This window comes from Natator depressus, chromosome 12 (genome assembly GCF_965152275.1).
Source record: "Natator depressus isolate rNatDep1 chromosome 12, rNatDep2.hap1, whole genome shotgun sequence".
Classification (NCBI taxonomy): Eukaryota; Metazoa; Chordata; order Testudines; family Cheloniidae; genus Natator; species Natator depressus.
This window is the reverse complement of record NC_134245.1, coordinates 16,670,914-16,684,400: the sequence shown is the minus strand read 5'-3', so window position 1 is coordinate 16,684,400 and position 13,487 is coordinate 16,670,914. Positions and strand designations below refer to the sequence as shown.

The 13,487-nt window shown below is 41.3% G+C and overlaps 1 protein-coding gene across 1 annotated transcript in view; it reads right to left on the bottom strand.

Moving 5' to 3' along the window:
* Window positions 1-12,616, bottom strand: part of BRD7 (bromodomain containing 7) — a 30,884-nt gene extending 18,268 nt beyond the window's left edge. The window contains exons 1-6 of the mRNA XM_074968628.1: window positions 12,547-12,616; window positions 10,249-10,457; window positions 6,981-7,110; window positions 6,466-6,523; window positions 5,297-5,441; window positions 2,510-2,620 (exon numbers count right to left, since the gene is read on the bottom strand). Coding sequence (XP_074824729.1) covers window positions 2,510-2,620; window positions 5,297-5,441; window positions 6,466-6,523; window positions 6,981-7,110; window positions 10,249-10,457; window positions 12,547-12,595 — 702 coding nt within the window. The 5' untranslated portion in view covers window positions 12,596-12,616. The remainder of the gene's footprint in view (window positions 1-2,509; window positions 2,621-5,296; window positions 5,442-6,465; window positions 6,524-6,980; window positions 7,111-10,248; window positions 10,458-12,546) is intronic.
* Between the last annotated feature and the right edge of the window lie 871 nt (window positions 12,617-13,487).

Genomic DNA, 13,487 nt, shown 5'->3' with positions numbered 1-13,487 from the left:
GGTCTGAGTGCCAATGGTACAAGGAAATATCGGGATAGAGGAGAAGCAACAGTAGAGGTGTTAGAAGACTTTGGGGAAGGAACAATGGAAAGATTTTTTTTTAAGTTTATTTTGCCTCTTACATCTCAAGACTTTGTTTAGAGCAGCAGTTCTTAAGCTGTGGGTTGGAACTCCAAAGTGGGTCGTGATCTCATTTTAATGGGGTTGCCAGGGCTGGCTTAGACTTGCCAGTGCTTGGGGTTGGAGCTGAAGCCTGAGTGCTTCAGCCCTGGGCAGCGAGGCTCAGATTACAAGCCCTCTGCCTGGGGCTGAAACCCTTGGGCTTTGGCCTCCTCACCCAGGGCAGTGAGACTCAGGCAGGGTCAGGCTTCGGTCCCCTCTCCCGGGGTCATGTAGTAATTTTTGTTGTCAGAAGAAGGTCGCAGTGCAATGAAGTTTGAGGACCCCTGCTTTAGAGCAATCTGCAGAGATATCAAATTGTTTCACTGGATCCTGTGAAAAACATTACGTCTAGCTCTCTCATCTTGTCTTCCACAAAATTATTGATTAAAAGGGATATGTGTTACCATCACTAATGACACTGTTTGACATCCTTTCCTCCCTTCCATATCCTACCCAGTAGTGTCTGAATTTCTCTCCTTTCATGCTGCTTGTTAAGTCGTCTTCCTGTCTTATCTCACTTTTGCTCTTTATTCCTCCTTTTTTTTGAAAGAAGCAAATAGCATTTTACATTGAAAGGCTACAGAGGAAAACCTGCATGATTCTAACGGATTTCCTTTTGTGGTCACCTTTATATGTAAACAGCAAATGTACCAAAGTGCTGTTTTAGCTGCTGACATAGATCTGACAACACTGTAGCTAGAGTAACTGCAAGATCTCATGTACACTCTAGAAAACTGAGTATGAGATATTATCAATAGTTAAAATCAAATACACGTAGAGTGCCCCCTGCTGTAAATAAGGAATTCTCTCCTTTAACATGTATCAAGTTCAAGTTAATGGACTGATTTTTTGTATGAAAGATACTGTACTTGTCTAATGCCTGTTGTAAATTAAAACGGACAAGCACTATTTCAGCACAAATGATTTCAGAGTGTTTAAAATTTTTCATCCATCTTTTACAGTGGTAAATAGCTTTTGGTGGCTTTGGGAACTCTGTATTCTTCTAAATATAAAAGTGAAGTAGATACAAAGCAAAATAGCTTTTCCTAACTATTCTATATGCAATGCACTTTGTCCTTTATTATATGAAATACAGAAGTATAAATAGGGGAGTCGGGAGGTAACTTTACCTCTGTATTGGTACTGCTGAGATTGATACTAGAATACTATACACTTCTGGTTTCCCCGTTTTTAAAAGGATGTTGAAAAAAATGGAGAAGGTAAAGAAGAGAGCTACAAAAATGATTCGAGAGCTGGAGAAAATGTCTAACGGTGAGACCTGAAAAGCTCAATCTGTTTACCTTATTAAAAAAAAAAGGGGGGGGGTGTGTGACTTGATTATAGTGTATAAGCACTTTCCCAGGGAGAAAACACTGAGTACTAAGGGCTCAATAGTCTGGTAGAGAAAGCACAACAAAAGCCAGTGGTAGGAAGCTGAAGCCAGACAAATTTAAATTGGAAATAAGGCACAATTTATATATATATATATATATATATATTTTTAACAGTGAGGGTGATTGACTACTGGAACAAACTACCCAGGAAAGTGGTGGATTCTCCATCTCTTTGAGTCTTCAAATCAAGACTGGATGCCTTTCTGGAAGTTATGCTTCAGTCAAACATAAGTTATTGGGCTCAATACAGGGATAACCAGGTGAAATGTAATGGCCTGTGATATACAGAAGATCAGATTAATTGATATAGACCTTAAACTCTAAGAAAATGGATCCCATATTTAAAAAAAAAAATGGATCCCACATATTTCACAGCAAAAGCAAGACTTCTCACTAAGTTCTGACCAATGAAACCAACATTTATCCAGGATTTAGTATTTGTGTTCCATATACAAATTCCCTACAATTAGAATGCCTTATGAGAGAACAGTAAACGGTTTTCACCAAAAAGTAATAATGGAGAAATTATGTCAAAGAAATACTATGGTTCCTTCCTCACTGTATCAGGCCCCAAATGACAACTCTCACACCCTTTTACAACATTATTCCTGTCCATCTTGAAAAGAAAGTTTGAGGATCTTCATGCAACTATTAAAGTACAAAAAAAAACTTTACTCTTTCAATGCACTTAACATCCATATATCTCAATATGCTTTACAAAAGATGGTAAGAATAGTTTCACCACTTTACATATGTGAAGACAGAACAGTAATAAACCAGAAATAGAACCCAGGTTTTAAGTACAAGTCCAGAGCCCTATCCACTACTCCTTGATGTTACCACATTTACTGTTCCAAAAACCAAATAAATCAGATGGAGTGCAACCTGTTCTGTTTCCCAATTAAAGCCAAAAAAACCCAGGCCAAACAAAATTTATTTAAATTTTTCATTACCTGGCTAAGTATTTTCATCCCTGAGTGCAATAGTTTCTTTGCAGCTTTGTAATAAATAGTCTCTGGTTTGTTGTAGATCATGGCATTAGTGCACATCAATCTGAAGTTATCCTGTACAAAAAAAATTAATGAATTTTGAATGAGAGTTAAGTTAGACCATACAGGATGCTATATTGAAATAACTGGCTGTAATACAAGCGGTGTCTTGAGCAGAAGGTAACAAACAGCTTCAAAAAAAAGCCTGTGGCAATTTCAAAGATGTTTAAGTAATTAAATATTAAGATCAAACTTTTCAGAACATATGGATAAATGGTCTAGATCCATATGTTGACACCCACATAAGCAGTCTGATATGAGATTTGTTGGGTGCTCAGGACTTCTCAGAAAAAATCAGGCCATTTATTTAAGTACTTACTTATCGATGTAGGTCTCCATTTTTAAAAATCTTGGCTCAAATCCTTAAAACAAACTTTTAAAATATATAAATACTCAACTGATTTGCACTTAGTCATTGAGGTGTCAGTTGTGGGCTCCTTAGTATTTCAATGAGAAAAAGAACTACAGAATACTAAGCTTAGGAAAGGGTATCCCAAAGACTGTTTAACAGAAAGGATGAACTATGTCAGACTTTCTCTACATAGATGTGCTAGACCTCCCATTCAACCATCTACACAGAATGTCAAAGCTGAAATGAAAACTGAAGTTTTGGCACAAAATATCTTCCACTATGAATCAGTGCAGTTATGTGTGAAAGGCGAAGAACCCAAAAAGGCCGGGAGAAATAGATTCTGTAGATCTGTGTGCCAGACTAATCTGAAGCAGCTGAAACAACAAAGGAATGTTTTCTTCAGCTTCAAAGCTCTGAGTGAGAACATATATTTGGAAAAAAAATTAAAAGTTAACAGTAATCCAGATATTAGCTGCACAAATTGCAAACATGTTATAGCCAGAAACTGCAACTGAGGGCCGCATTTAAACCCAATCAGGCAGGTGAAGGGCTACAGAGTATTTCTTCTTACCAATGAGCAAAAAAACTCTAATTCTGCCTATATTGTTTTCACATCCTGAGGAATAAAAGATGTTTTATATCCTCAAAATTTTCCAGGAAAGGGGCACAAACTGGAAAGTTAGCAGATCTTAAAGGTGATACGTAGCTTAGAGTTTTGGAACCCAAACTCGCATTTCTCATTTGCCCTAAACTGCTGGGAGTTTTGGTGTGCACGGAATACACAATCATGCCCTGAGGGCTCAATTTTGTCAAATTTAGCCTCAATGACTGTTGGCTCCTGGAAACTAATTACAATTCCTCAGAGGAAATCCTCTTTGGCAGTAACAGGAGACCTGAAGAGACATCATAGCACTGTAACCCCTTCCCTAGAGGTGGGTTCAACTTTGCTCACCCCAGTTATGTCAGATTTATGGCTATCACTGATATTCTTTGGGGGTGATCCTATGTCCCACAAGCAATTATTCTGGGACATTTACGAATGCCATATTTACTCTGAGAAGCCATGAAATATCAGTATGTCAATGAGGCCCCTGAGTTTAACATGGACTGTCAGAAGTAGCATCTTTAACCAATTTCTTGATAACTGTGAATTCCACTGAGCACGAGAGTTCCCCAGATATACCAGCAAAAGGGCAGGTTCTTCCCTAACTCACTAGACACCTTCAAAGACACCAAGGCCTGCAGATTGGAGCTCATCTCTTCTTGAGATGACAGGTTTGTTCTTGAGGCCAAAGCACTTTGACAGACATTTGACAACCTCTTTAATATTAATGGGAAGGTAAAGGCAATGCCAGGCATAGACAGCTTTCTCTGGAGATCACACGGTTATACTTGTCAGACAGAAAACAGCAGTAAAAGGACCATATGTGTATTATGTTTTTCTTTTAAAGACTTGCCATTTTGGGGGTGGGGTGGGGAGGGGAGTGGGAAATCTGATGGAGTAGTAACAGGTAGGCAAGGATGACAAGTTCATTCATCTCAATCCTTACATTTTCTGTTTATATTCAGTCCATTGTAAATTTTGCAGTTTTATTCTGAAATAAAGACATCAAATGGAATGGTTTTCTTCTGACTTGCACACTGTGTTGTTTAAGAGTATAAGACTATATTTTGGGCTGAGACAAAGTGGGTGATTTAATATCTTTTATTGGAGCAACTTCTGTTGGAGAGAGAGAGAGAAACTTTCGAGCCACACAGAGTTCTTCAGTTTTGATACTCGAAGTACCTTTCCCAATAAAAGATATTACCTCACTCACATCCTCTCTCTAATATGCTGGGACCAACATGGCTATAACTACATTACATACTTTGGGTTCTAGAGGAGCTGTAAATATTTAACCCAATTAGTACAATTCTGAAAATTCATTGGGTTACATCCTACAAGCAAGCAGTAAACATCAGAAGGGGAAAAAAAGTCCACTCAGACCAATGGGCAATCATTCATGAAACTGGATTCCAGTTATACCATATTAAAATACATATAACTTGTTTCTATATTGTATTCTAACCAATACTATATGTATTTGTTTTTGCCATCCAGATTATTTTTTGAAAACAGGAAGTGTAATTTATTTTTTATTTTCAGAACTTGTTTGCTCAACACAAAATATTGCTAAAGGCACATGTGGTGATTTCTGCCAATTTCATATATTCATAGAATATGAACATTTAAGGAAAACTGAATAAAAGAGGGAATAACCCTGTACAATGCAATTGCTCGTACTTCCAAGTGTCATCATTTAATCCCTCTCTGTAGCAAAAATATAATTTATAAGCACCTTTAATTCTTCTATGGACTGGTAACCATTGTTCTTGATCTTCTCTTTCATGGTACTAAAATCCATTGGGTGTTTAATGATCATGGAGTAGCCAGGAGCAATAAAGTCAGTCACAGGAAATGAAAAGAAAGCATTTGGATCCTTTCTGTTAAGATATGAAAAGATGCACTCTTTATATTTATAACAAAGAACATATTGAGCTTGGAATTACATAGAGAAGACTAAATTAGATATACTGTATATCTAAATCTGAGTTGGAAGAGTGGGAGAAAACCTGAGAATTTAGGGTGGTTAACAAAGCTCTCTCTTTTAACCTGATTCCCCAACATCTGCTATTTGTATGCCAGGCAGACAGTGAACCTCTCTCCCAAATACAGAGTTAGATGGAGAAGGCTTAAATTAAGATGATTTATGCTTGATTTGGTCCTTCCTGCAAAACTGTAACCCAAAAAACCCCCAACCCACTGCCATCTGGAAATCTGAATTTCTTATTCAAAAGATGCTCACTGTATGCTTTAGAAAGTCATTACTTTGTATGTGCATTTACCTTTTTACTTTAAAGATTAAGAGACTACACAAATTCATATTCGGTTAAATGAGGTTGCAAATTTGACAGAATGCTAATTAAAAATTGTTGCATTTCTCCGAAAGCAAATATTTTATGACATACAAGAGACACATTTGTGTTGAGTTCAGTATATTTGCCATGCTGTTTCCTTTTAATAGTCTTTAAAACTTAATAATTGGAGGTATTAAAAGGAAGTGTAAGTCTGAGGAGAAATTACCAAGCACTCTGACATTCTGCTATTGGTAGTTAAGTTTATAAAATAGCCCTGTAAATTCCCCCTCACTTTTGATTATTTGTATGCAGCTGTAACCCTAGAATGCATAGGTAATATTACCAACAAAAAGAGGTTCACTGTCAATTTATGTTGTCTTTATAAAATATCCTACAAATTGCCAATGAAAACAAATAAAATGCTGACATTTGAATGCTTGATAGTTTGTAGTTCTGCTGCTGCCAGGCAAAATATTTATCAAGCACTTTAAAATTGACCAAGCTTGTTAACAGGCCACATAGCTTAAAAATTTTCAAAGCTACTGCTATACCCTTTAGCAACTAATGTTATCAATTTCCTTTTCACAGTCCTGCTAGAGCAAGTACTCACCTCTGCAACTGTCTAACGAGTTGATTCAAAGCTTCTTGAAGTGGTGATTGTTCCACTTCTAGGGGGGAAAAAAGTAAGATGGGGAAAAAAGGAAACAACTACAAAAAAAAATTGAAACCCCCCCACCCCAAGATCATCTGATTTTACAAAACTGCTGTACATTAGAGCATTCTGTCAAATATTAACTTTACTACCCTAAATGCACCGCAGCAAACAGAGTAGGGGTTACCTTTCTAACTAGCCTTATTAAGCATTGTAGTGATGCCTGTATACAAGCAACGAGCCTCTTTTTGAAAATGCCACCATAGTAGCAGTATTTCAAAGTTCAGCTACTTTTGGATAGTATCAAAGGTCAAGTCATTTGATATGAAGATGAGAGCAGGTAAAACATTCAAGAAAATTGGACTTTACTAAAGCTGAATACTAGCCACCTTTTACAGGACATTGTATTTAAGGAACCAATTTCAGCTTTTAAAGCATCTCAACAAAACCAATTAATTCTTAATGATTTCTACCTTCTTGTTTTGCTAAACTACTCGCCAGTGGTTTCTCTGGTGGCAATTCCAGTCTCACAGGAGTCTGACATTTCAGTTCTCTTTCTCCCTCGCTTTCAGCATGTTCCCGATCTCGCTTCTTTTTATCTTCCTAGAAAGAGAAAGATAAGCAATTTCAGTGATGCTGTAGAAACTGCATTATTGTTGACTAACTAATGCTTTGTTCAGATTACTTAAGACAGGAAACAAAGAACAGGAATGCCAAGACTTCACATTTCTAAAGGCACTGTCTCCACCTGCTGGAAGACAGAGTAATTCAGATAGCAGAATAACTATCATTTAAAGAGTCTTTTTCCTGAGTGACAGGAGCAACTTCCTACACAGAGAATTCTCCCCAGGGTACCCTCATCAAAACACCCCCCTGCCCCCACACAAAAAAACCACCAAACCTTTAAAGCTAAGATTAATGTTAAGAATACAGAAACTTTTGGGAAAGAACACACTAGTTTATTACAAGCCATTAGAAAGCCAGAAAATTGAGTATTAGTTATACTCAAATCCCCCGGCAACCTTAAATCTGCTTCCGTTTCAATATCACCTGTGCAATCATGCATATCTGGGATGTAAAGTTACTTGTCTATTTGAATTCCACAGTCTGGCAACAAACATTTTATAATACTATGAATCCATTCCTCTGATCACTTGTGCAAGGTAAGGGTAAAGTGAAACTGGAGTAACTTTTGGATATGGAGTAGAGCCCTTCAGCCGTACTGGGATTCCGTGGGTTCCATAGGACTTGCTGCCATAATAGCGTGAGTGGGTAAAATGTAATTTGTTGCGGGTGGGATTGGGTGGGGAAAAAACACAAAACAAAACCCACAGATTGTGGTAATTTGAGAGAAAACCCAAAATCTCTCATCAGTTTACCACATAAAAATTGTGTCTGAATTCTGTTTATATTAAACCATAGGTTTTTTTATTTTTTTTAGTAGCATAGGGGAAATTTCTCTCTTTTGTGGGATCTAAGATTTTTGTGGGTGGGAGTGGGATAAAAATGCAAGAAACAATGTGGGAGTGGGTATTGCAGGGTAGGACAGGAGTAGGATTAAAAGAATAGTCCCCCCACAGGGCTCTAATATGATGGACCAAGGAACACCTTTGCATCATGTCAAAGAAATGGACTTCAATGAGGCAAAGTATCTTCAATTTATATTAGTTCATCAGTATCTGCAGCTCATTCTGTTGAAATGATTTTGATCTCAAGTTCTATAATTCAAGAATTTAGGTAGATCAGTGGGTCTCAAGTGTTTCTCTACTGGTACCCAAAACAATAGGGATAAGATGTGGACTGCCCCTTGCCCTTATAACCAGGATCCCTCCCACCAACAAAAAGGGCATGGCAGGATGCTTGACAACACAGAGGATGTGGGGCTCTGTATTAATTTATGAACACTAAATATGCTATGCTACATGACTGCCAGATTGCTGTAAGGGAGTTGTTTTTTTGGTCTAAGGAGTTAAGTAAAAAAAAGGGGTTAGTAGGAAAAACAAGCAGGAAACGAAACAGTGACTAAAGAAAAGAAACCTAAGAGGAAAACTACCTAAAGGTCCTCAAGGCAACAAAGGCTGGACTATGAATTGGCTATTAATTGCCTAGCTGGCTCCCACCAGATTAAGAGGCTTATTTTGCCAGGGTGGGAGACTAAGATCAAAAGGACACCAAACAGTTAAAAAGTTCTCTAGACAGGGAGGGGGTAAGTTGTCCGGGGATGTCAACAGGGACACAAAGAGAAGATGCAGAGGGAGTATGAAGAAGTTGGATCTATGTGGCTAACATTGGGGAATCCTAAACTCTAGGTACAGAGACTTGTATATAGATTATTTTATTGTTTTAAAATCCTTGTTCTCTTATACCATGAAATGATCCTACTGGGAAGATTAAATAATACTGTGTTTTGAAAAGGCTGTATGGTCACTCTGTATAAACCACTGACCACAGGCCCTGGAGGGCAGAACTGCAGGTCCTGAACCTAAGCTGGGCCTGCTGAGGTAATCATGGTTAATATGCAGGGGTCTAGAATTCAGATCCAAGAATGGGGGAATCTCAGGATTTCACCCCAAGAGAGATGCAAACTTGAGGCATGTCACCTGCGCTGGACCACTGACCCAGAGAGGGGACAGCATTGCAGCTTGCCCTATACCATGACAGATAGGCCAGCTGACCCTGTAGTGGGAAGCTAGAGAGCAAGAGGAAAGTATAAAGAGATCCCAGCAGAGCAATGAGACAAAACAAAATATTGTGTCCCTGGCGGCAACAAAATGGCAAATTCTGTGGCCACAGAACTGTAGTTGACAGGGTCTTGATTAAGATGAATGATGCAGTTCACTTCTCCTGGCCCTGGTCTACACGGCTCGGGGTGGGGGGTCTTGACCTAAGATACGCAACTTCAGCTACGTGAATAGCGTAGTTGAAGTCGGCGTATCTTAGGTCGACTTACCTGGCCATGAGGACAGCGGCGAGTCGACCGCTGCCGCTCCCCCGTCGACTCCGCTTCTGTCTCTCACGAGCTGGAGTTCCGGAGTCGATGGGGAGCGCGTTCGGGGATCGATTTATCGCATCTAGACAAGACGCAATAAACTGATCCCCGATAGATTGATCACTACCCGCCAATCCGGCAGGTAGTGAAGACCTGCCCTTAGAGTGATTGTTTCAGGCTGTCGGCAGATTCAGACAGGCATAAATTCATCAGTTTACACACTGTTCATATTTTCTATATTGTCCACAACTATAAGGGCTAAAAAATTTTTTTAAATGAAAGGTGTAAAGACTTGACCTTTCAGGCTGAGTACCCCTAGAGCAGATGGTACTTTCCCTTATTTACTAAATGTATAGTTTAATAAGGTCTTTATATTGCTTTGGATTTACTCATTAAATGAAAGTGAACAAGAAATCATGCTTTGTTTCATTGTTATGCCAGACAATATTTTAATGCAGATGAGAAAAATAATTTCATATATCCAAGACCCATATTCTTCTGCTCTAATTAGTTTGGGAATTGGAGGACAAATCAGCAAAACATTAATGTTTTGAAATTTAAATTACTCAGATTGAAGCACACATGGCATCCACCTTTGTCCAAACTACTAGTAATCTAGAGGCCCTGATCCTAAAAATCTCCCAAAAGTGGCAAGTCATTTCATGATTTAACTGTTCTTACACCTTACTGACTTAGATATTTGGGCAAGGTGAAGCTTTTAGCACTAAAGTACATAATGTAACATTAGCTACCTTTACTTTTCTCTTTCTTTTTTCTTTTTCCTCTCCAGGAACCTGTTTTTCTCCTTTCTTTCTCTTTTTCCTTTTCCTGTCTTTGTGTTTTTCATGTTCAGTTTTGTCTTCATAGAGGCTTGAATCATGTCCCGAGCTTCCAGTAGAGAGTTCAGTGACTTCATTTCCACCCACTTTTAGTACCAGCTTTAAGGGTTTTTCTACATATTCTTAAAGCATCAATGAAATGAGAAATATGATTAAAGCATAGAAAACAGAGAACATACTCTTATTTAGTCAATTTGGATAGTGTTCCAATATTTATTTCTGACATTACAAAACTACTCCTGAACAGGTCTATAATTAATCAACAGGAAATTACAATTTGAACCTGTCAAATTCAGTATATGGACCAAGGCTAATCAAAGCTCATGTCCAACGGCTTCTATGAGAATCAGTTTAAACCAGGAATGACGCCCTCTTCCTGCCAAGTATTGCACAGTTGTCTCACATTGTGGATGTTTTCCCCTTTCTCATACTCACTAGGTGTTGGCTACTGACAAAGGCAAACTAGATCCCGGAGAACAGTTTGGTAAAACTGGCACTCCTATCGGTCTTTATTAAAATTGTTACATTTCATACGTATTAGGCCAAATCAAAAATAGTTCCAGATAAAACTTACTAGAGTGTTTTACAGTAGAATCATTTTCAGATAACACATTCCAAAACAAAAATGCATTTTTCCTGAGTCTAAGTCCGCTGAAGTCCAAGGGCAGACCTCCCATCAAATTCAGTTGGAGTGAAGGTATATAGGCCCAGATCAAAAGTAGTCAGGCACCTCTCACACCTTATTTCCAAGTGGTTTTTTTCCCCCTCTCTTTTCTATCTCTTCAGTGAGAGTCTTTACAACTAAGGTTACGTCTACACTGCATACCCTACAGCGGCATAGCTGTGCCGCTACAGCAGTACTGCTCTACGGTACGCATTGTAGCCGCTCTTTGTCAGCAGAAGAGAGCTCTCCTGACAACAAAATAAAACCACCCGCAACGAGGGTTAGTACCTTTGTCGGCGGGAGAGTGTCTTTTCATTGGTAAAACTTCCGTTGGTCAGGGGTGGGTTTTTTCACATCCCTGACTGACAAAAATTTTACTGATGAACGCGTGGTGTAGGTGTAGCCTTACAATGCTACAGTGGTGCAGCTGCTTCAGCAGAGACATTACCTACCACTGTAGCGCTTCGGCACAGACACTGCCTACACCAATGGGGTATGGGGGGGGAGGTAGAGGGTTCTCTCACTGGTGTAGGTAATCCACCCCCCCAAGCAGCACTAGCTAGATCAATGGAAGAAAATTTTTGTATTGTCCCTATTCAATGCCCACTGTTTGCGACATTCCAAAAAGGTTATGATGTATATGCTATCAACCTGAGCAGGTAACTAACTTCCTATGTCTCAGAACAAGTTGGTGGCATAAACAGGCTGCTCTGTAACAAAACCAGGACATCTACACTTTTGAGCTGTCTAACCTAATACACAACACATGGAAAATCTGTTCCCTGTGGTATTTCTTCAAGGCTTTTTAACAGAAATCCAGACCTTTTCTACCCAGCCCAGGCACCCAGAGCTCCCGAGGGAAGATGCGCTGAACCCAGGATGTTACATGTATCTGCAACGTGGAGTCTGAATGAATCCACGAACCATAAAAAACAGACCAGCCACCCCAGTATCTCCCCCCATCACAAACACACTCCCCCACCTCCCCTCTTACTACCCCCACCAATTTCCCCCCCAAACACCCCCCCCACTTACTACCCCCACCAATTTCCCCATCTCCCCCACACACTCCCCACTTACCCCACCCCACACACTCCCCATTCCCCCCCCTTACTACCCCACCCCTACTCCCCACTTCCCCCTCACACACTACACCCACCAATTTCCCCATCTCCCCCACACACTCCCCATTCCCCCACTTACTACCCCACCCCTACTCCCCACTTCCCCCCTGACAAACACACTCCCCCACCCCCCACTTACTACCCCGACCAATTTCCCCCCAAACACACTCCCCATTTCCCCACCCCCCACTTACTACTCCCCCACACACTCCCCCTTCCCCTCTACTTACTACCCCCCCAATTTCACCATCTCCCCCCCAACACACTCCCCATTTCCCTTCCCCCGTTTCCACCCCCCACTACTCCCCCAAACAGTCCCCCACCCCCCTACTCCCCCCACCTGTGTCCCCGTCCCCACCCGGGAACGCTCCTGTCTCCCTTAGACGCCCCGGTCTCGCTCCCCGGCCCCAGGCGGCGCGTCACCTTCATACGGGTGCTTGTCGGACTTGTGCTTCTTGTGCTTCTTGCCCATGGCGCCCCGCGGCCGGCCCAGCGCCCGCTCCCCAGCCAGCTCCCTTCGTCACCCCGGGGACGCCGCCGAGCGCGCCCGCCCGTCCGCCCGCCCGCGCGCGGCAAGAGGGTAGCCGGCAGCGGAGAGCGACCGTGAGCGGCGCCCCCTGGCGGCCGCAGGGCGCAGCGCCCTCCCCGTGCTCTGTACGCTCTGCTGGCCCAGCGGCTGCCGTGGGTGCGAGGCAGCGGATCCCGCCGGCTGCGGGGTGCACTCCCCTTGGAGTAGTAGGCGGGCCCTGGCGTCGGCTGAGTACCCCTGGAGTAGATGGTACTATTCGCAGATAAGTGCCAAATGTCTAATGGCCTAGGCCCTGCACCCAGGGACGGCTCTGGTCTGGGGGAGGTGGATTAACTATGCCGAGGGGAGAGGACGCCTGCTGTTGGCACTGGTGCCGTCTACACTGCAGCTGCGCCACTGTAGTAAACAAGCCCGAAATGTGGCTTGGCTCCTGTCAACATTTATCTATGTGCTGAAATTACACAGGTGAGTATTCCCAGTGAGCTCCAGGCCATCAGCAGACAGGTCTTGCTGCCCATCGGAGTTCAACAGTGTCTATGTCTTCAGTGATTCCTAATTCCTACTCCTGTCTCTCTTTTTGCTATTCCTCTCCCCCAAAATATTATAAGGTTCTATTCTGTGCTTTTCCCTTCTACAGTACTTGCTTTTACTGCTGTTGGCATTTCACCCTCTCATTGATCCCGCACATGCTGCCACCATAGCTATGTTGCTGGTTCTACTCTCCAGTGCCACCTGGAATTTGAGTTAGGCAAGCTACAGGGAGGTGATCATAAAGGTGTTGTTAAGAAATCGATTCTGTTCCACCAGGAAAAACCTTTCATTCTGAACATTACAA